This window comes from Bufo gargarizans, chromosome 3 (assembly GCF_014858855.1).
Source record: "Bufo gargarizans isolate SCDJY-AF-19 chromosome 3, ASM1485885v1, whole genome shotgun sequence".
NCBI lineage: Eukaryota > Metazoa > Chordata > Amphibia > Anura > Bufonidae > Bufo > Bufo gargarizans.
Window position 1 is genome coordinate 113357772 of NC_058082.1, and position 23467 is coordinate 113381238.

The 23467-nt window shown below is 44.7% G+C and overlaps 1 protein-coding gene across 2 annotated transcripts in view; it reads right to left on the reverse strand.

Moving 5' to 3' along the window:
- Nucleotides 1–7682: 7682 nt before the first annotated feature.
- Nucleotides 7683–23467, reverse strand: part of LOC122932667 (inhibin beta C chain-like) — a 39242-nt gene continuing 23457 nt past the window's right edge. For both annotated transcript variants that reach the window (XM_044287211.1, XM_044287212.1), the window contains exon 3: nucleotides 7683–9314. In XM_044287211.1, coding sequence (XP_044143146.1) covers nucleotides 8578–9314 — 737 coding nt within the window. In that variant the 3' untranslated portion in view covers nucleotides 7683–8577. The remainder of the gene's footprint in view (nucleotides 9315–23467) is intronic.

The window sequence follows — 23467 nt, forward strand, 5'->3', positions numbered from 1 at the left end:
ATGGACAGGCAGGCAGAGCAGAGACAGAGGCAGATACCTGCGCCGCAAGCAATAGGAGCTAAGCGGCCCCAGGCAGAGCTGCACATAGACAAAGAATGGGCATGGGGAACAGAGGAACCCTCTTCCGAAGGCAGACATGGACAGACAAGAACAGAAGCAGACACGAACTCCCACATGAACAGACATAAACAGAACACCTGATCCTTATCCTTCACTATGAGAGCAGCATGGCATAGTGAAGGACTTACCCGGAGGACCGGGAAACGGTGAAAGCTCTATACTTACCTCTTCCTGGCCCTCGGCTCTCTACTGCGAAGGCTGCGCCGATGTGAAGTTGCACTGTGACCTCACGCTGTGCACGCCAGTTCACAGCACAGCAGACTGAAGAGGAAGAAGACCGAGCGTGGGCAGTGAGGTAAGTGTTTTTTCTTTTCTTTATATGAGGCTGATGGAGGCACTGGGGGCTGAAGAGAGTCATATGGGGGCTGATATGAGGCATATGGGGGCTGATAGGAGGCATATGGGGCTGGAATGAGGCATATGGGGGCTGATGAGAGGCATGTGGCTCTTATCTGAGGTCTGATTGGGGGTCATTCACATTGGGGTCTGAGCTGAGGTCTGATTGGGGGTCTGTTCTGAGGTCTTATTAGGGGTCTGATTGGTGGACTGACTTGAGGTGTCATGAATTTTTTTTTTCCTTATTGTCCCCCTCTAAAACCTGCATCTTATAGGGCAAAAAATATGGTACTTGCTTGCTCCTCCTCCCGACCTCCCCTGCCCTTTGCGTACGCCGAGCGCCGTGACGTCAAGTGGAGGCACTGCAACTCTAGGGTGAGCCGAGCCTCGGTCTCCTTCCTGAACTGCAGAGTGGTGCCCACTTCCAGCCCTGAGCCCAGCTGTCCAGAGCACTGATCCTGAGCCTTCTGGAGTCTTCAGAACTGTAAGTATTTACAGTAATTCACTGTAAGTCAGCTATATTATATATATTACTTGTTTTATGTGAGTAAGGGTGCTGGGTGGTTGGAGAAGGGGGGGATTAAGAAGGGGGAGGGAGGGGTGGATGGAGGGGTTAGTAGTACAGTACTATCTGCACATTGTAAAAAAAAAAAAAAGTAATCTGCAAAATACTATATATTTGTGTCAGAAGTTGTGCTTTTTTAATTTTTAGAATAATGATACAGCCATTTTATTTGATATTTTTTTTCTCTATATTGAGGGACACTATAGTCACTAGAACCACAACAGCTAAACGTAGTACTTCTGGTGTCTATAGCATGTCTCTGCAAGCTCTGCAAGAAAAAAAGGCAGTATTTACATTACTGCTAAGGAACACCTCTACTGGCCACTCATCAGACGGCCACTAGAGGTGCTTCCTAGTCCAGTGTTGCACAATGTTGCATTCACGCTAAACACTCATAGAAATGCATTCAAAGCATCTCTATGAAGCCACGCATACGCAATAGCCTCCTAATGTTTCCCTATGGGAAAGCAGTGGGTTGGCTATGATATACTCACACATTGCACATTTTTTGTGTGTGTCGTGGTGGAGGGCATGATTGCATGCTATGGTGTGGGAAGGGTCCCAAGTAAATTCTTGTCCATGGTCCAATCAACGGCCCTGTTCTTTCTTCAGGACCTGTCAAAGGACCTGTGGTGACGTCACTGAGCTCATCACATGGTCCATCACCATGGTGATGTATCATGTAATGAGCACAGTGATGTCACCACAGGTCCTTTGACAGGTCCTGAAGAAAGAACAGGAGACTGGCAGCTACGCAATCAATTGGAGGAGGCGAGTTAATTTTATTTTTTTAAACTCAATTGACCTTCTATTAAGCATTCTGTATTAGAGAATGCTATTATTTTCCCTTATAACAACGTTATAAGGGAAAATAATACAGTGAATAGACTTTCATCTTAGCAACCATGCATGAAAATCGCACCGCATCCGCACTTGCTTGTGGATGCTTGCGATTTTCGTGCAGCCCCATTCACTTCTATGGGGCCTGTGTTGCGTGAAAAACGCACAATATAGAGCTTGCTGCGATTTTCACGAAACGCACAAGTGATGCGTGAAAATCACTGCTCATGTGCACAGCCCCATCGAAATGAATGAGTCTGGATTCAGTGCGGGTGCAATGCGTTCACCTCACGCATTGCACCTGCTTGGAAATCGCCCGTGTGAACCCAGCCGAATACACTGAGATGCCTATTTACAAACAGTAAATAGAAACTGGTTTCCAGAAAAATAAGGAGCAATTCCTCAGTGCTTGCAACACTGTCATGTGTATGGTAGTATAGAATGAAACATAAAAAAAAATAATACTAATCCTGCCCATTTGAGCAGGAATCTGTAACTAGTTGCCAGAAGCTATGCTGATAGTACCTGCTGGCCATCAAAAAATCCTGATAATGACCCCTTAATATACCCCAAATCAGTTCCTTGTTCTCTCCCTATACTCTTATACTGTCCCTAGCTCAGTATATTAGTGGGTTATGTCTGCAGAAGCACAGCCACTGCACATGTTCCTGCCAGTTTGCAAGTACAAAACAGAATAATGTTCTGCTCATTCTGCACAGGCACCTCCCTGTCTGATTGCCCCCTGATTAGCTGATCCAGGCTGTCTGTCACCATCGTGGTTTTGCCCACCAACACAGACTGTAAAATGTCACTGTGCAACATTTTACGCAATTTGTCTGAAACAAATAAAAAATCCTCAAGTTTATTTTTCTGATAAATTTTTTGTGAAATTTGTAATTAGTCTGATTAATTTAGAATCAATTCATTCATACTTAAAGCCAACCAATAGGTCGTATAGACTTTGACAAAGTATCTAGTCATACACCAAATTTATCATGTAGCCTGAGCCACTGTGATAAATCTGGAGCATGCTTAGACAGCCTGTCTAACTTTACACTATCTACAGGCTTGCACAATGCTTTCAAAGCAGACCCAATTCATATAACTGGAATACTCCTTTAATATGTCACAGGCAGACCAAAATCTCATATAAGGAATAATAGCCTTTTCCCCTTGCAGAGATAGTTTAACTTGTTAACCTTATGCAGCAGTACAATCAACATCTTGCATAGTTCCAAAGATTAGCAAAATACCATTCTTAAATTGTACCAAAGTTTTCAAAAAAAAAAAGTTTGCATAATGGCTGTGCTTCTTTATACAATCATAACTGTGGAGAAAGTTATGTTTGAGCTTCCCTTATGTGTATTGTAATTCATATTATTTCTATTATTTCAGCTGCACAGCTAGATACATTTCACTCAGAAGCTGGGGGCCTCGCCAGTCTATGCAAGTCTGCCAGCACTATACTAATTTGACATCCTGTTAGGCTATTGTGATGTTCAGAAGCTGTGTAGAAGCAGTTATTTTTATCAGGCTCACGATCTCAGTTTGCTCTGACACATCCCCGCTTCCTCTTAGGGCATTATTAATACTGGACGGCTCTTAAACTAATGGAGGCACTGTTGGAGAGTATTACCATTGTTGGGGGCAAGTTAGGGGGCAGTATTACTAATGAGGACATTCTAGAAAGGAATTACTATTGGTGGGACTTTGTGGAGCACTATTACTAATGGTGGAGAATATCTATATGGCACAAATTTTTCTTCAGCATGGTATTTATGGGTATTGGGGAGCACAGCGAGCAGCAGAATAACACTGTTGAGACTCGAGGTTGGGGATGATGAAAAAAGTGAGGAAGCTAAGGTGTCAGTGTCTGGAGAGACAAGACGTGGCTGAAAGAAGTTGTCTGGACCGAATGGAAAAGAAGATGAAAAAGAATATCTACATCAGAGGAGACAACACCTGAGAGGCATTGGATGTGAGAGGAATGTGTTGCTATAAAGCTGTATAGCAAGTACAGTAAAATGTCTTTAGTGCTAGTATCTGCAAGGAGGTGGGGCGGCAAGTTGACTTAGAGAATTGGGCCATATGCATTGGGTTTGGGCCCGGATCTTTTGAGACCATAGCAACACCCCTGGCAAGGTCTATGAACTCCTTCTGGGAGACAAAGCCCCCATTTGTATCTTATTATGGCCCGTATTGGTGTTCAGGTAATAGGTCTCAAAGTTCTTCTTCCAAGCACGGAGGCAGTCATGTCTGCATATAATAAAACTGTGATTCAAGGAACTGTGTACTGCATATAATAAAACTGTCGCAGCTTCACAGGTATAACTTTAAGTGGTATTAAAGGGCATCTGTCCGCAGATTTGTACCTATGAAACTGGCTGACCTGTTACATGTGCACTTGGCAGCTGAAGGCATCTGTGTTGGTGCCATGTTCATATATGCCCACGTTGCTGAGAAAAAAATGATATAAAACAAAACATGCAATTCAACAGCACTCTGCAAACCAAATAAAGTACAAAAATGTATAATAATTGCTAATGCTATACTTCTAAATTAGAGCTGCTTGGCAAATTCATTTTGTACAAAATTATTTGAGCCCGTCTGCCGCACGTCAAGGCAAGTGTTGAGCTTGAATATTCGAATAGCGAATATTAATCGCGAATATCGTAACTTCGTAAATTTGCGAATATTACGAATATAGTGCCATATATTCGTTATATCAAATATTCGTCATTTTTTTATATCTGAAAACATGATTCTTCCCTGCTTCTTTCTTGTGGGTCAATAAGCCATTGGCCCACAAGCAACTTAAGCAGGGGGGAATCATGTTTTCATATGGAAAATAAAATGACCAATATTCTAAAAAACTAATACATAGCAATATAGTGAATATATTCGTTATTTAGAGTTTTGGCATTATTTTTTTCCTATCTGTACAGTTGTTCGCATACTCCTCCCCGACAAGCGTCCCCGTCACCATGGGAACGCCTGTGGGTTAGAATATACCATCGGATTTGAGTTTTCACGATCTCAGGGAAAACTCAGATCCAATGGTATTTTCTGTCCCACAGGCGTTCCCATGGTGACGGGGACGCATGTCGGGAAGCAGTATGCCAAAGTGGAATAACAGTACACATTGGGAAAAAAAAAGACGAATATTATAAATAACAAATGTATTCGCTCTATTGCTTGTCTTTTAGAATATTACGAATATTCTAAAAAAGTTATAGCAATATAGCAAATATTCGTAAAATACACATATAGACTGTAATTTAGCTAATATAGTGCTATAGTAATTTTTTTTAATAGTGTACATATTTTCCAAAACTGAAGTTCAGAAGAGGCAAAAAAAAATAGACAAAAAAAAAACATTATAGCACTATATTAGCTAAATTACGGTCTATGGCCCAGATTCAGGTAGATTTGCCCATTACTTACACCTGAGCCGCTCAGCTGAATTTCTCTGCGCTGGAGCAATTTTGCCAAATTGCCACCTGATTCAGGAATCGTTTGTTCATTTAATTTGCTCCTGTTTAAGGCAAAGCTGAGGGCGCAAGGCCGTGCAAGTCAAAGTGGGTGTGCCCCTATGTAAATGAGGAATTTTCGGCTCAGCAGAGGTTTGCTAGCATAATTTCAGGGCAAATCCTGCTCAGCTGCTTGCACTGAGCAAATAAATAGGAGCAGACTTGCGCAGGTTCTTTGCTGAATTTCATCCTGCTTTTTCCTACCCCCCCCTGAGCAAGGAAATTCAGCCCTTTTGCAAGACATGGCACCTCCCAAAGGGACCAAAATAAGGAAGGCCAACTTTGTGGCTGCAGAGATGGACATCCTGATTGCTGCACTCCAGCAGCATAAGGAAGTCCTATATGGTGCCCAGCGGGCAAACACCACCATTGCCCAAAGGAGGGCTATATATGAAGCCATTGCCCTGGACATCAATGCCCTGGGTAATGAAGTGCGTACCTGGGATGACATCCAGAAGAAATTAAATGATATGAGACATTTGGCCATCTTTTGCTAACTTGCCCCTGCTTTTAACAGGAGCAAGTTTGCCCAGGGAAAAAAGCTTGCACGCTTCCAGCGCAAGATGCGCATCACACGCGCATGTTTCTGAATCATCGGCAGTACCTAATTTGCATATTCGCTGAGGGAATTCCATGAAGGCGCAACTTACACCCCGTGCAAAATTGCACGAAAATTGCGCAGGAACAGCTAGGCTGCGTGCGCGGGAAAATGGCCGCTTTTCAGGCTTAACTGGTTTACAGAATCAGCCGCAAATTTGCATAGGAGCAAATCAGTACTTGCGCGGCGCAAATCACACTTGTTCCCGCTTCTTGAATCTGGGCCTATATGTGTATTTTACGAATATTCGTAATATTGCTCTAACTTCGTAATATTCGTAATATTCTAAAAGACGAAGTTATAGCTATATATGGAATATTCGTAAAATACACATATTAGCCTAGCCATAGTCATAGGAACGTTGCCTTATACTGTCAAAAGAAAAATCGCAGTACGCGAATAATTAAATCGTATATTATTTGCGATAAATAGAATAATGACGAATATTCGATTTAGACGAATATAAGCCGAATATTCAATCGAATATTCGCGAAATATTGCGAAATATCGCAAAATATCGCGAAATCGAATATGGCACCTCCCGCTCATCACAAGTCAAGGCGATCTCTGTAAGACGGGTCCTAACACTAAATTCTACCTGTTATGTGCCATGACGGCTACCATACAATTTAGGGAGTGTAGGTCCCACATGCATGCTGGGCCTGCTTTAATTTCTGTCATCTATGGTGCCAAAATGGCCTCCATTATATCCAAGGAATGCAGGTACCAACATGCATTCCGAGCTCACTCCACACCTCTCCTGGTGCCAAATGGCCACCAAAGAATGCAATGAGAGTCTACACTATATCTCTCCTGGTGCCAAATGGCTTCCAGTGAATGAGGGAGAGAAGGCTAAGCCATATACTCCCACTAATTAAAATCAGCCTATGGGGCAGACGAGCTGATCAGGAGCAGCATGCATGTGGGAGTAGGACCTACACTCCCTGAATTGTATGGTAGCCGTCAAGAGTAGTATTGGGTAGCCTTGACGTGCGGCAGACGGGCTCAAATAATTTTGTACAAAATGTATTTGCCAAGCATCTCTAATTTATAAGTATAGCATTAGCAATTGTTATGCATTTTTGTACTTTATTTGGTTTGCAGAGAGCTGCTGCATTGCATGTTTTGCTTTACAGTGCTGTTTTCAGCCATAGCAATGTGCCCCTGCGCTTTGGGATGTGCTGACTGATCCCCTTTTTCTTTGCCGTGAGAAAAAATTATGTTTTAATATATACAAATGAGCCCCACGGAGCAACAGGGGTGAGGGCATTGCGGTTATTCCTACAGGCTCAGCTCTCTCTGCAACTGCTGTGCCCTCTGCACTTTGATAGGACAAGGCAGTGTAAACTTGATCATGCCTCGTCCTGACTTCTCTTACAGTCTCCCGCTGTGCCATGCGCTTCAGTATCTGGGGCAGGCGCAATACAGTAAAGAGGCTTGCAGTACAGAAGAGAACGGCCGGCGAACCCCTTTATCTTCTGCTGTCAATAAATTAGCAGGAAGGGAACAATTGGAAGAGCTTAATACATGACTACTAGGGTTTGTTTTTATGTTGTAAACATGAAGACACAGTGGTCTGCGCAGGAGCTGTATCCTCCAAATAGCCGGATATAATTCATTAAGACCAGTTAAGAACTTTCTTCATTTTTTATCTTAGGTACATTGGAGCAACACAAAATGATATAGTCCTGAAAAGATTGAAAACTGTTTAATGTGACAAATATGCAATAAAAAGGTACATCTGGAAAATGTCCAAACTTTTTTACTTTAATGTAGGTAAATTAAGTATATGCAAAATTAGATTAACAAGATTGTATCTGCAAAATTGTTTTTAAAAAATATATATCTTGACAGTTGAATTATTAAAGAGGAGGTCTAGACTAGGAGCTGAGAACCCAAATGGACTTAACCTTTGCTCAGTAAAAAAAGAAAAAACTCCCCTGCCTGCAGTCCCACTGTTCGCTGTGGCTGCCCTGTTCCTGACTGCTTCTGGTCCCAGCTAGAAGTTCATGAGACCAATACAGAAGTGGCACAGTCCAGTGACCACTGCGGCTAATCTCTGGCACATGTGCTAGAACAGTGCATTACTGCTAGCGATGTGCCATTCTAGCACGTGACCGCTGATACAAGGGATTGGTCACATCGGTCACTGGACCAAGCCATTTCTGATCTGGCAGGGTCTGGCAATGATGCAGGAAGAGTGGGACTGTGGACAGGTGAGTTTTTTTGTTATTGGCCAAGGTTAGGGCCATTGGGGTTTTTAGGGTTCTTGGACGAGACAGGCTTATTAACCAGAGATTACACATCACAACTACACATTTAGCATTTTGTGGGTTACAAGTTACCAATCTTACCAAAATAAACCCTCTAATCTCATTGACACATTCATCTCATGGGTCAGCTCATATCCTCATGAAGAATTTCCATCTCCTGATTTTTTAAACTCGTGTTTTCCTGCCTATTAATTATGGCTTTATTTTCTAGTATCGGTAATTAATGCTACTGAACATGAAAAGGAGGAAATAGAGACTGAATACACATTTAAATAAATTAAAAAGGGTTAATGACATCTTCACATGAAAAACATGCTAAGTACAACCGCAGCTATCCACAATCATATCGGGAATGTCGGCCTTGACAATGGTGTTGTTGATGTTAAAGTAAAGAAAAGAGAGAGGCCTTCGTTTTGTTGGAACACAACACAGACTGAGATTAGAATATACGTTGTTTGCTTTGATGAGGCTAAAGATAGCCGTATGACTTGATGCCGCAATTCCTGGTGCTCTGGCCAGGTGAACGGGACATCTCCCTCCACATAGGTTCATGAAATACCCCTTTGGGCTAATTATCCAGTCATTCCAGCCAATGTCTTTAAAAGCAATGTAAAATTTCTTTAGGCAACATATCTGCACATCATTAGTGCACTCTGTGATATGTCTCCGAATTCGAGTGTCCTCCTGTTTGTTGTGAACTTTTAATGCCAGAAATGGACGAAGGACATGGCTAATATTATCCATTTTAAGTGGATTCTTACAGTCCAGGCACATCAGTTCTATGTACATATTTTCGGTTCCCTCGTTGAGAGCTTCTCCAGAGAACATCTGTAAAGGAACCATATACCAGCCACCACTTACAGCTTTAGCCTGGGTTGTGCCTTTTATTGAACAACCCTTAGGCATGAACTTGCAACTGACAGATAGGGTTATCTTGTTGCGGGATGTCGTTTTCAGATACAACCACATATGTGCCTGGTGTATCTCCTCTTGCTTGTCTTTGTCAGTAGATAAATGAAAGTGAAGAACACTTCTGGCACCATTTGAGTTATCTGCATATAAAACAATGAGTACACAAGTATAAAGAAATGTTAATCAATGGTGTCACCATGAAATGTAGTGCGATATGCAGGCAGCACATTATAGAGCAGAAGGAGCTGAGCAGATGATTGATTTATAGTTTTTTGGGAAAATATTCATTAAAACTTGTAATTTATATATTTATATCTCTGCTAGTTCACTGTACACACAGAGAATGCTGTCAATCACTAATGACACCTCCCACATGAACAAATAAGTCAGAAATAGCACAGATATAAATGTAGAAATTACAAGTTTTACTGCATCTCTTCCCACAAATCGATCTGTCAATCTGCTCAGCTTCTCCTGCTCTATAACATGCCGCCAGCAGATTACACTTGAAGAACTGCACATTCTTTTCATTTTTTTCTGTTAGACTATATATTTGAGACTATGAGAGCAAATATCCCTTATAAAGTTAAATGTTATTAATAGATAATCTATCAAAATAAATTTGCAAGTTTTACCATTGGATCCACAAATCGTAATGTGGATTAATTGTACAAATTAAGGCATTTAAACATGCACCACTGCAGCCAATGACTGTCCCAAAGTGGCACATGACCTAGCAGTGAGGTGCTGCTTGAGGACACGTCACTGCTGAGCCCATGACCCCATCCATGCAGGAAATTTACATGCAAGGACCAGAAGACTGTAGAAGTGTCAAAGGAAGACTAGTGAAGACAGCCCAAGAGCCAAGGAGCCCAAACAGTGCAGCGGATAGCAGGTAATTATGGCTTCCTTTGCAGGTCTTGCTGGGGGAAGGGCATTTAAAATATATATATTATGGACAACCGCTTTAAGAAAGTCTGTCAGTACAGTATTAAGTTCTTATCAGAACAGTACAGAACACTAGAAAGTGGTACACACTTTAAATGGGTTTTCTGAAATTGTAATACTCATGGCCTGTCTTCTGGATAGGTCATCAGAATCTGATTGGTTGGGGTTCAACACCTGGGGGAAGGGCATTTAAAAATATATACATGTATATACATGCATATTATGGACAACGCTTTAAAGGGAACCTGTCACCAGTTTTATGGTGTCCTAACTAAAGTCAACATAAATAAGTGACTGATTCGCTTAGCAAAATGCTGGGTCACTTTCTTTAGTTGACCCAGTCAATCTGCCAACATCTTGTATTGAAAAGCTCCAGCTGATAATGATAAGTCATGAATATTCATGAGCTCCTGACTCTCCCCGCCCACCTGCTGCTGAGTGACAGTTTGTTTCCATAGGAATCAGCAGCAGGTGGGCAGGGGAGTGGCTATAGCTCTGAATTAAATATACGCTGGACTCAATGACATCATGCCGGACTCCAATCAGCTCATTTGCATGCGGCATCGTTGTGTGTATATTATGAGGTAACCATCTGTCACACCAGTAAGTGAATACATCTAAGGCACTTTTTAGTAGTTAATGATTGTATATAATTATTTAGATTATAATCAAATATCCACATGACAGGTTCCCTTTAAGTCTATCAGTACAGTATTACGTTCTTATCAGAACAGTACAGAACACTAGAACTTGATACATACAAAAGGGTTTTCCGAGAATGTAATACTGATGACGTATCCTCTGGTTAGGTAATCAGTATTTGATCAGTGGGGGGTCCGACACCCAGGACCCCCGTTTGAGAAGGCATCAGTGTTTCTGTGATCACTGCTGCCTTCTCTCAGCTTTCCCTAGGCTAGTGACAACACGCTCATTGAAGTGAATGGGGCTGATCGCGATGCCAAGTACAGCTGCTATACAATGTACGGTGCTGTGGTTGGTAAGCTGCGAGAAGACCACGGCACTCACAGCACCGGTGCCTTCTCGAACAGCTGATTGGCCAGGGTCCCAGGTGTTTAACCCCCACCAATCAGATGCTGATGAACTATGCAGCGGACAGGTCATCAGTATTAAAATTTCAGAAAACCCAGTTAAAGTGTGTACCACTTTCTAGTGTTCTGTACTGTTCTGATAAGAACTTAATACTGTACTAACAGACTTTCTTAAAACGGTTGTCCATAATATATATATTTTTTAAATGCCCTTTCCTCAGCAAGACCTGCAAAGGAAGCCATAATTACCTGCTCTCCGGTGCACCATTTGGGCTCCTTGGCTCTTGGGCTATCTTCACTACACTCCCTTTGCCCCTTCTACAGTTTTCTGGTCCTCACATTTTAATTTCCTTTAAAGATGGGGTCATAGCCTCAGCAGTGACGTGTCCCCAAGCAGCACGTCACTGCTGGGTCATGTGACCCCATCCATGCAGGGGGTTTACAAGTGGGGCTTGAAGTCTGGTGAAGACAACACAGGAGCAATGGAGCCCAAAGAGAGCAGTGGGGAGCAGGTAAGTATAGCTCCCTTCACAGATCCCACTTGGTTGGAAGGGGACATTGAAGAAAAAAAATATATATAACTTGGACAACCTCTTCCTGAGCATATACTAAGTTCATTCACTACACTATAGAAAGATGCTGGGATTTTACTGAAAACTTTGAAGGCTTGTACATACCTTATAACACAGCACTGAGCCTCCAATACACTGTGTCCAACCATTGTATAAATATAACACTGCTGAACTAGCGTACAAATCTACACCCATCTGAATTCGGGGGAAACTTACGACTGCAATGAGCTGTGGATTTCACGCTTTGGATGAAATCTACAGTGAAAATCCATGACATTAGCAACATATAGAACAAGAAACAGATTAGCAGTACCTCTGTACTCTGCTGCAAATAAGTTTCACGTTCACAAGGTTTGTTAAACTCTATTCACGTGTAGTGCTCTTTGTTGCAGATTTTCAGTTTCTAAGGCTAAATGCACACGATCAGGATTGCGTGCGGATTTTCTGCGCGGATTTGCGTGAGGAATTTGAAATTCTAATGCACACAATACACATTTTTTATGTGGATTTTGACCTACGGTGCGTATTTTAAAATTCACAGCATCTCAATTTATTTAATTTTTCCTGTCCGGATTTTCTCCATTCACGTCAATGGGGACAGTAAAAGCTGCATGCGGAAAATCAACACCAAATCCGCATGTAAATCCGCACCAATTGATGTGGATTGACCGCACGGATTTCCCCTGTGAACACCTGCAGATATCAGTGCGGATTGTCCGCACATAAATCCTGAACGTGTGCATTTACCCTTAGAGTCACAACAAATATGGCATGTGTGAATCCGGCTTAAAGTATAACTGTCATATTTTTTTGGGGGGGGAGTATTGGATTGTTGTGATTAATATCTCCTTGGTGGCCCTATTTAAACTTTTCACTGTGTACTCAATTACCCCTTAATTCCACATTTTTGTTCCCTGTACTGCCGACTTTTACCTGTGCTTAAAATCGGGTTGCTAGGCAGGGTCCGTCTATCTGTTGAAGGACGCAGAAGCACGCAGCCTGCAAGGTCAGATTACTGACAGCCAGGGACTGTAAGTAAATGATTAGAGCCAGGTCCTCCCCAGCAGCTGATAACAGTGCCTGGGCTGTGTGCGCTTCTCCCTGTCCCTGCGCTTGGCAGACGCTCCCTCACTCAGCAGACTGGGACAATGCAGAGTTGAAGCAGCGCAGAGCAGGGAAGGGAGATCTGCCATCTGCTCAGTGTATAAATGAAAGCAACATGTGGTAAGAGGACCCCTTTGTGCTGCAGGAGATTAACCCTTTAGGGGGGAGGGCTCTGGTTACTGACACTTTTGGGGGGCTATTGTTACTGGCTAGTGAGGGCAGGCGGGATTAGCCTCAGGGTGAGGGCAGTGGCAGCCATCTTAACTGAATAGTGAAATTGCAGTTTTATGTAGACTGGTTGCTAAGGGCTGAATCTTATTAAATATGGGGTAAGTTAGTCTAATAGTAACTGATTCTGGAATATCATGTTATTAGTAACTACATATATGAAAATTGAAATTAGGGTCTAAGTGTGACAGTTATCCTTTAAAGGGGTCGGCCACTTTGGTTACTTCTAACCAATGTGTATGTAAGATGATTACATGACTTACTAATATAGCCTTTGTTTAAATTCTGTGCTATTTTCTATATTTCATACAGTATGTCCCTTTGTTGGCCAAGTCTTTTGTGCTGTCCACACAGAGGTCTTGTCCATAAAATGGCTGCTGATAGACGGTCATGTGACCAGAAAATCAATCATTCTACTCCATTCTAATACACTACCATATTCACTTGCACTGTTGGGAGTTTAGTGCATGCGCAGTGTGTTTGGATGGAGGAGGCTAAGTGATATGTCTGGTTACATGACCTTCCATCAGCCTCCATCTTATGGACAGTACCTTTATGTGACCGGTACAGAGTTGCCTAACATGGGGGCATGACTTATGAAATATAGCAAATGGCACAGAATATCAACAAAGCCTATTTTAGTAAGTGCCATATAGTCATCTTATCTACACATTTTACATAAACAATAGCCAGAAAGTGGCCAGCTCCTTTAAGGGGTTGTGTCACTTCAGAAAATAACATTTTTCATGTAGAGAAAGTTAATACAAGGCACTTACTAATATATTGGGATTATCCATATTGCTTCCTTTGCTGGCTGGATGTATTCTTCCATCACATTATATACTGCTCATTTCCATGATTACGACCACCCTGCAATCCATCAGCGGTGGCCATGCTTGCACACTATAGAAAAAAGCACCAGCTTATGTGCACTCCAACCAGAGAGGCCGGAACTTTTTTCTATAGTGTGAAAGCACGACCACCGCTGATGGATTGCAGGATGGTCATAACCATGGAAATGAGCAGAAAAAGAAAAAAGAATCCCTGGAAAATTTATTGTGATTGCACTGAGACTGACAAAGTATAAACTGCTAGTGGTGCTTGGTCAATGATGACTCAACAAATGTGGTACAACCTTTATTTTGGGTTCTGCAGCAGGGTATATGTTGAGGCAGGCTCACATCAATACTGGGTGGCATCGCCCCATGTTATTATACAGACTGCCGATCTGATATGGCAATGGTCATATAGATGCTGGATATCCTGCTGTCATTCCAAGCTCTTTCAACTTGGACCTGTCGTTAAGCCAAGGTGGTTGTTGGCTGCTGTACATGGGAGAACCGTTGTTCCACCTAGTCAGAGACATTCTCGGTGGGGGAGAGATCTGGTGATGGCCAGAGTTGCAGGATATCCTGTAGCGCTATCCTGTAGAGCATGCTGTCTAGCACAGGCATTGTGTGGACGGGTGTTATCTTGCTGGAAAACCAAGTCTACTAACTGAGTTTGAAAAGGCAGCACGACTGGGTCCACTAGTATGTCATGGATATATTAAAGGGTTTCTACCACATTGTTTTGACAAATTTAGCTGTCAGACACTAGCGATCCGCTAGTGTCTGCTCTACCAAACAATGCTATTATAATAGCTTTTTGTGCAGCCGTTTCCATAAAAAACAAACTTTTATTGATATGCTAATGAGCCTATAGGTGCTATATGGGCGTCTTTTTAGCACCTAGAGGCTCGGTCTACCTTCACAAAATGCCGCCCAGCGCGTCCCTCCAGCCCGCCCATCTCCTCTGGAATGCGATCCTACCTCTGAGTCAGCGGACGAATTCTCGCGCCTGTGCCGTGCGCGTCTGTCTTCGGTGCAGGCGCAGTGAATGTCTGACCGCTGCCTGCACAGACATCTCAGTCATCGGCGCAGGCGCAGTGAATGTCTGACCGCTCCCTGCACAGACATCTCCACTGTGCCTGCGCCGATGACCGAGATGTCCGTGCAGGCAGCGGTCAGACATTCACTGCGACATTCGCTGGAGGGACGCGCTGGGCGGCATTTTGTGAAGGTAGACCGAGCCTCTAGGTGCTGAAAAGACGCCCGCATAGCACCTACACCTAGAGGCTCATTAGCATATCAATAAAAGTTTGTTTTTTATGGAAACGGCTGCACAAAAAGCTATTATAATAGCATTGTTTGGTAGAGCAGACACTAGCGAACTGCTAGTGTCTGACAGCTAAATTTGTCAAAACGATGTGGTAGAAACCCTTTAAAGACTGATCAGTGTTCCCTACCAGAATATCAGATGGGAATGACACCTGGAGTTGGTCCTGTATGTCTTTGCATTATGTATAATTGTAGTATGCACTGTCCAGCCCTCCAGCAAATCTGATGCGGCCATCATTAGTACCAAGACAGAACCTACTTTCACCAGTAAACAGTATTGCTTGCCATTGATAGCCGCATCAGAGTTTACAGGAGGGCTGGAGAGCACCTACTACAATCATTCATTATGCAAGTTGTTTTAATGGGGTAACCCCTGTAAAGATAAACATTATGGGGGTCATTTACTAACTTATATATGCCAGTTTTCTGGTGTATATTAGTGTTGAGCATGAATATTCGAATAGTGAATTTTTATCGCGAATATCGCCACTATTCGTTATATCGAATATTCAACATTTTTTTTAATCTGAACACATGATTCCTCTCTGCTTTTTGCTTGTGGGCCAATGAGAAGGAAGCAATGTCAAGTTCACAACAATACTGTCAAGTGCACCAATCAGTAATCTGTAGTAAGACCTGCTAAAATGTGAAGTTGCGCGTAGTGCGAAAAAATATTCTAATCACTGCCGATTAGCGCAATCTCAAATATATTAGAGCACTTGACTCCATCTGCATATTGTAATGACCGGTGTCACGCACAGGGAGGAAAACAGGGAAAGCCCTGCCTAAGGGAGAGGGAAAGGTGGTGACCCCTAACTCACCTTGCGGCTGGCACCTGACTGCCCTGACGTCCCTAGACGGGTTCCTCACCCGTGCGGCGATCACGTGCCTAAACCCTGGCTTTCCCTGAAATGAGCCCTAGATAGTGAACGGGCCGGTGGGATCGCTAGTCCTCACCACTGCACTAAGAGGGAAACACCAGGGAGAGGACAGACAAACACAGACAAACACAAACACCCAGGTGGACGACAACAACTGTCCACAAAGGTCCAACAGGGATCCGGAGGGTAGCGTTCTGAATCAACAGTCAGAGAACGCAGCAACACAGCTCCAGTGGGTCAGGATAGATGTCCAGGCAGGAAGCTCTATCTCTGGCAACCAGAGAAGTGTGAGAGAGGAATATAAGGAGGTTTGGGAGTGATGGACAAGGAACAGCTGAGGAGAAGGAGCTACGGATCCCTGAGTGAGCCAAAAGGGTTTGCAAAGCAAACCCAGAAAGCTACCATAAGGAAAACAGCCCTATCTTAAATAGAGCGTGCAGCCAACCGCTGCGACTTCCTGACCCCGGGTATAACTGAGTCAGGCGTGGTTCTCGATACCCTCGTGACACATATAAAGCTATTCTAATGTTCTGTCGTGCCAACCATTTTCTCCAGTCTCAGGAAACTTATACCATCTTGAAAAATGTAGCCAAAGTGACCCACGCCAGTATTTGGCGTTACATATTCGCATTACACGATTTTTACATTGCCGATTTTTCGCATTCAATAAAATAATCTCAAATTCGCAAATATATGATGAATTTTCTACAAAATATTTGTGAAATATCACAAATTCTAATATAGCCCCTGCTGCTCATCACTAATGTATATCTGTCACAGATTGCGGAGCAAAGGTAATTTACTCCTTAATCTGCAATCTGCAAAGGTTCCCTGCTCACGCCAGGTCTAAGAAAGAGGGGTGGGATGCCAGGCCCGTCTCATTTATCATTTTCTACACATGTTTTAGGCATAGAAAATGTTCTAAATCTACACCAGCAAGGAAGCTTAAGACTAGGCCTACACAGCGACATGTGTCACGCAACAATAGGTTGCGCAACATATAGGGTACAATTACACTGCGACATATGTCGCACGACATTCATGATGCACCAATGTTACGTGACCTTTTTAATAATCATAGTCAATTGTGTAGAACTGCGACATGCTGAGACTGCAAAAATTCCAACTTGGATGGATTTTTTGCAAATGTCGTGTCGCAGTCTCAGCGTGTCACAAGTAACAGTGCGACACGATTGACTATTATTATAAAAAACTGTTGTGCGACTTTTCAGTGACAAGATGTCGCCATGTAGCCCTAGCCTTAGACCGGCAGTGGATGCGCAGAAGTTATGTAGGCGTCTCTAGATAACTTCAGCAGATCCACTGCCAGTACAGGGGTTATTAATACTGGTGTCTAAAACGCTGGTCTTAATAAATGATCGTAGGATAGACTCAGCTCACCTCCATAAGTGGTGCGGTGCATGAACACAGGGCTGGGTCCCAGGATAAACACGTTATCTGTAGTGTAGTCTGTTCAGCACTCACAGGATAGGATTAAAATATCTTTATTTCATCTCAGGACTAGGGATGAGCGAATCCGAACTGTATAGTTCGGGTTCGTACCGAATTTTGGGGTGTCCGTGACACGGACCCGAACCCGAACATTTTCGTAAAAGTCCAGGTTCGGTGTTCGGCGCTTTCTTGGCGCTTTTTGAAAGGCTGCAAAGCAGCCAATCAACAAGCATCATACTACTTGCCCCAAGAGGCCATCACAGCTATGCCTACTATTGGCATGGCTGTGATTGGCCAGTGCAGTATGTGACCCAGCCTCTATTTAAGCTGGAGTCATGTAGCGCCGCACGTCACTCTGCTCTGATCAGTGTAGGGAGAGGATGCAGCTGCTGCTGTTAGGGCGAGATTAGGCAGGGATTTACTCAGCAAAAACACTTAATGAAGTGATCGATCTACAGCTGTGAATCATTCATCTTCTGCTATTCAATTGCTCACTGTTTTTAGGCTGCCCAGACCGTTTTTCAGTCACTTTTTTCTGGGGTGATCGGCAGCTATTTTGTGTCTTGTGGTGCGCCAGCACAAGCTGTCACCAAGTCCATTTAACCATCAATAGTGTTTTTTTTTTTTTTTTTTTTTGCTATATCCTACTATATCCTACATCAGGGGCTTGGCTGTGCTTGCTATTTTATTGAGTGGTGAAATACAATTGCCAAAATAGCAGTACCCTAAATCTGGTGTTTCAGCTGTGGCTAGCCAATTGTAATACTGTCTGCTGTCTGGCAAAGGATATATTTTTATTCTGGGTTGAAATACAATTCCCAACTTAGCAATTCCCTAAATCAGTGGTTTCTGCTGTATCAGGCCAACTTTAGATCTATCCATAAAAGGGTATATTAGATTGAAGGTGCGGATAGGGTCATCCTCAATAACTTCACATGCTACCGTGCCTTTCCAAGTCTAATTCTGTCCGTAAACGTATACCTGTCATCCAGCGCCTAAATAATAGGCCTACAATTTATATTCAGCTAAATCTGTTGTTACTGCTGTGACTGGTCAATTCATTTAGTGTCCGCCAAAGCAGTTTTTGTTCTGGGTTGAAATACAATTCCCAACTTAGCAATTCCCTAAATCAGTGGTTTCTGCTGTATCAGGCCAACTTTAAATCTATCCATGAAAGAGTATATTAGATTGAAGGTGCGGATAGGGTCATCCTCAACAACTTCACACGCTACCGTGCATTTCCAAGTCTAATTCTGTCCGTAAACGTATACCTGTCATCTAGGGCCTAAATACTAGGCCTACAATTTATATTCAGCTAAATCTGTCATTACTGCTGTGGCTGGTCAAGTTATTTAGTGTCCGTCAAAGCACAGTTTTTGTTCTGGGTTAAAATACAATTCCCAACTTAGCAATTCCCTAAATCAGTGGTTTCTGCTGTATCAGGCCAACTTTAAATCTATCCATAAAAGGGTATATTAGATTGAAGGTGCGGATAGGGTCATCCTCAATAACTTCACACGCTACTGTGCATTTCCAAGTCTAATTCTGTCCGTAAACGTATACCTGTCATCCAGGGCCTAAATACTAGGCCTACAATTTATATTCAGCTAAATCTGTCATTACTGCTGTGGCTGGTCAAGTTATTTAGTGTCCGTCAAAGCACAGTTTTTGTTCTGGGTTGAAATACAATTCCCAACTTAGCAATTCCCTAAATCAGTGGTTTCTGCTGTATCAGGCCAACTTTAAATCTATCCATAAAAGGGTATATTAGATTGAAGGTGCTGATAGTGTCATCCTCAATAACTTCACACACATGCTGCCGTGCATTTCCAAGTCTAAATCTGTCTGTAAACGTATACCTGTCATCCAGGGCCTAAATACTAGGCCTACAATTTATATTCAGCTAAATCTGTCGTTACTGCTGTGCCTGTATTAGTGTAATACGGTACCTAAATAGATAGCCAGATAGTGTTAGGTGTCTGTAAAAAAAGGCCTGAATTTGAATTCAATACATTGGGCCAAATAATTTTTTTCTTATTGTGGTGGACGGTAACAATGAAGAAAACATCTAGTAAGGGACGCGGACATGGTCGTGGTGGTGTTAGTGGACCCTCTGGTGCTGGGAGAGGATGTGGCCGTTCTGCCACAGCCACACGTCCTAGTGAACCAACTACCTCAGGTCCCAGTAGCTGCCATAATTTACAGCGATATTTGGTGGGGCCCAATGCCGTTCTAAGGATGGTAAGGCCTGAGCAGGTACAGGCATTAGTCAATTGGGTGGCCGACAGTGGATCCAGCACGTTCACATTATCTCCCACCCAGTCTTCTGCAGAAAGTGCACAGATGGCGCCTGAAAACCAAGCCCATCAGTCTGTCACATCACCCCCATGCATATCAGGGAAACTGTCTGAGCCTCAAGTTATGCAGCAGTCTCTTATGCTGTTTGAAGACTCTGTTGGCAGGGTTTCCCAAGGGCATCCACCTAGCCCTTCCCCAGCGGTGGAAGACATAGAATGCACTGACGCACAACCACTTATGTTTCCTGATGATGAGGACATGGGAATACCACCTCAGCACGTCTCTGATGATGACGAAACACAGGTGCCAACTGCTGCGTCTTTCTGCAGTGTGCAGACTGAACAGGAGGTCAGGGAGGAAGACTGGGTGGAAGACGATGCAGGGGACGATGAGGTCCTAGACCCCACATGGAATGAAGGTCGTGCCACTGACTTTCACAGTTCAGAGGAAGAGGCAGTGGTGAGACCGAGCCAACAGCGTAGCAAAAGAGGGAGCAGTGGGCAAAAGCAGAGCACCCGCCGCCAAGAGACTCCGCCTGCTACTGACCGCCGCCATCTGGGACCGAGCACCCCAAAGGCAGCTTCAAGGAGTTCCCTGGCATGGCACTTCTTCAAACAATGTGCTGACGACAAGACCCGAGTGGTTTGCACGCTGTGCCATCAGAGCCTGAAGCGAGGCATTAACGTTCTGAACCTTAGCACAACCTGCATGACCAGGCACCTGCATACAAAGCATGAACTGCAGTGGAGTAAACACCTTAAAAACAAGGAAGTCACTCAGGCTCCCCCTGCTACCTCTTCTGCTGCTGCCGCCTCGGCCTCTTCTGCTGCTGCCGCCTCGGCCTCTTCCTCCGCCTCTGGAGGAACGTTGGCACCTGCCACCCAGCAAACAGAGGATGTACCACCAACACCACCACCTCCGTCACCAAGCATCTCAACCATATCACATGGCAGCATTCAGCTCTCCATCTCACAAACATTTGAGAAAAAGTGTCAATTCCCACCTAGCCACCCTCGATCCCTGGCCCTGAATCCCAGCATTTCTAAACTACTGGCCTATGAAATGCTGTCATTCAGGCTGGTGGACACAGCCAGCTTCAAACAGCTCATGTCGCTTGCTGTCCCACAGTATGTTATTCCCAGCCGCCACTACTTCTCCAAGAGAGCCGTGCCTTCCCTTCACAACCAAGTATCCGATAAAATCAAGTGTTCACTGCGCAACGCCATCTGTGGCAAGGTCCACCTAACCACAGATACGTGGACCAGTAAGCACGGCCAGGGACGCTATATCTCCCTAACTGCACACTGGTTAAATGTAGTTGCGGCTGGGCCCCAGGCGGAGAGCTGTTTGGCGCACGTCCTTCCGCCGCCAAGGATCGCAGGGCAACATTCTTTGCCTCCTGTTGCCTCCTCCTCCTACTCGGCTTCCTCCTCCTCTGCTTCCACCTGCTCATCCAGTCAGCCACACACCTTCACCACCAACTTCAGCACAGCCCGGGGTAAACGTCAGCAGGCCATTCTGAAACTCATATGTTTGGGGGACAGGCCCCACACGCACAGGAGTTGTGGCGGGGTATAGAACAACAGACCGACGAGTGGTTGCTGCCGGTGAGCCTCAAGCCCGGCCTGGTGGTGTGCGATAATGGGCGAAATCTCGTTGCAGCTCTGGGACTAGCCGGTTTGACGCACATCCCTTGCCTGGCGCATGTGCTGAATTTGGTGGTGCAGAAGTTCATTCACAACTACCCCGACATGTCAGAGCTGCTGCATAAAGTGCGGGCCGTCTGTTTGCGCTTCCGGCGTTCACATCCTGCCGTTGCTCGCCTGTCTGCGCTAAAGCGTAACTTCGGCCTTCCCGCTCACCACCTCATATGCGGCGTGCCCACCAGGTGGAACTCCACCTTGCACATGCTGGACAGACTGTGCGAGCAGCAGCAGGCCATAGTGGAGTTTCAGCTGCAGCACGCACGGGTCAGTCGCACTGCGGAACAGCACCACTTCACCACCAATGACTGGGCCTCCATGCGAGACCTGTGTGCCCTGTTGCGCTGTTTCGAGTACTCCACCAACATGGCCAGTGGCGATGATGCCGTTATCAGCGTTACAATACCACTTCTATGTCTCCTTGAGAAAACACTTAGGGCGATGATGGAAGAGGATGTGGCCCAGGAGGAGGAGGAGGAAGAGGGGTCATTTTTAGCACTTTCAGGCCAGTCTCTTCAAAGTGACTCAGAGGGAGGTTTTTTGCAACAGCAGAGGCCAGGTACAAATGTGGCCAGCCAGGGCCCACTACTGGAGGACGAGGAGGACGAGGATGAGGAGGAGGTGGAGGAGGATGAGGATGAAGCATGTTCACAGCGGGGTGGCACCCAACGCAGCTCGGGCCCATCACTGGTGCGTGGCTGGGGGGAAACGCAGGACGATGACGATACGCCTCCCACAGATGACAGCTTGTCCTTACCCCTGGGCAGCCTGGCACACATGAGCGACTACATGCTGCAGTGCCTGCGCAACGACAGCAGAGTTGCCCACATTTTAACGTGTGCGGACTACTGGGTTGCCACCCTGCTGGATCCACGGTACAAAGACAATGTGCCCACCTTACTTCCTGCACTGGAGCGTGCTGGGAAGATGTGCGAGTACAAGCGCACATTGGTAGACGCGCTACTGAGAGCATTCCCAAATGTCACAAGGGAACAAGTGGAAGCACAAGGTGAAGGCAGAGGAGGAGCAAGAGGTCGCCAACGCAGCTGTGTCACGGCCAGCTCCTCTGAGGGCAGGGTTAGCATGGCAGAGATGTGGAAAAGTTTTGTCAACACGCCACAGCTAACTGCACCACCACCTGATACGGAACGTGTTAGCAGGAGGCAACATTTCACTAACATGGTGGAACAGTACGTGTGCACACCCCTCCACGTACTGACTGATGGTTCGGCCCCATTCAACTTCTGGGTCTCTAAATTGTCCACGTGGCCAGAGCTAGCCTTTTATGCCTTGGAGGTGCTGGCCTGCCTGGCGGCCAGCGTTTTGTCTGAACGTGGATTCAGCATGGCAGGGGGCGTCATTACAGACAAACGCAGCCGCCTGTCTACAGCCAATGTGGACAAGCTGACGTTCATAAAAATGAACCAGGCATGGATCCCACAGGACCTGTCCATCCCTTGTGCAGATTAGACATTTATAACTACCTCCCCTTAAGCATATATTATTGTACTCCAGGGCACTTCCTCATTCAATCCTATTTTTATTTTCATTTTACCATTATATTGCGGGGCAACCCAAAGTTGAATGAACCTCTCCTCTGTCTGGGGGCCGGGGCCTAAAAATATCTGACAGTGGCCTGTTCCAGTGGTTGGTGACATGAATCCTGATTCTCTGCTATGACATGAATCCTGATTCTCTGCTATGGGACCTCTCTCCTCTGTCTGGGTGCCGGGGCCTAAAAATATCTGACAGTGGCCTGTTCCAGTGTTGGGTGACATGAAGCATTTTTCTCTGCTATGACATGAAGCCTGATTCTCTGCTATGGGACCTCTCTCCTCTGTCTGGGTGCCGGGGCCTAAAAATATCTGACAGTGGCCTGTTCCAGTGTTGGGTGACATG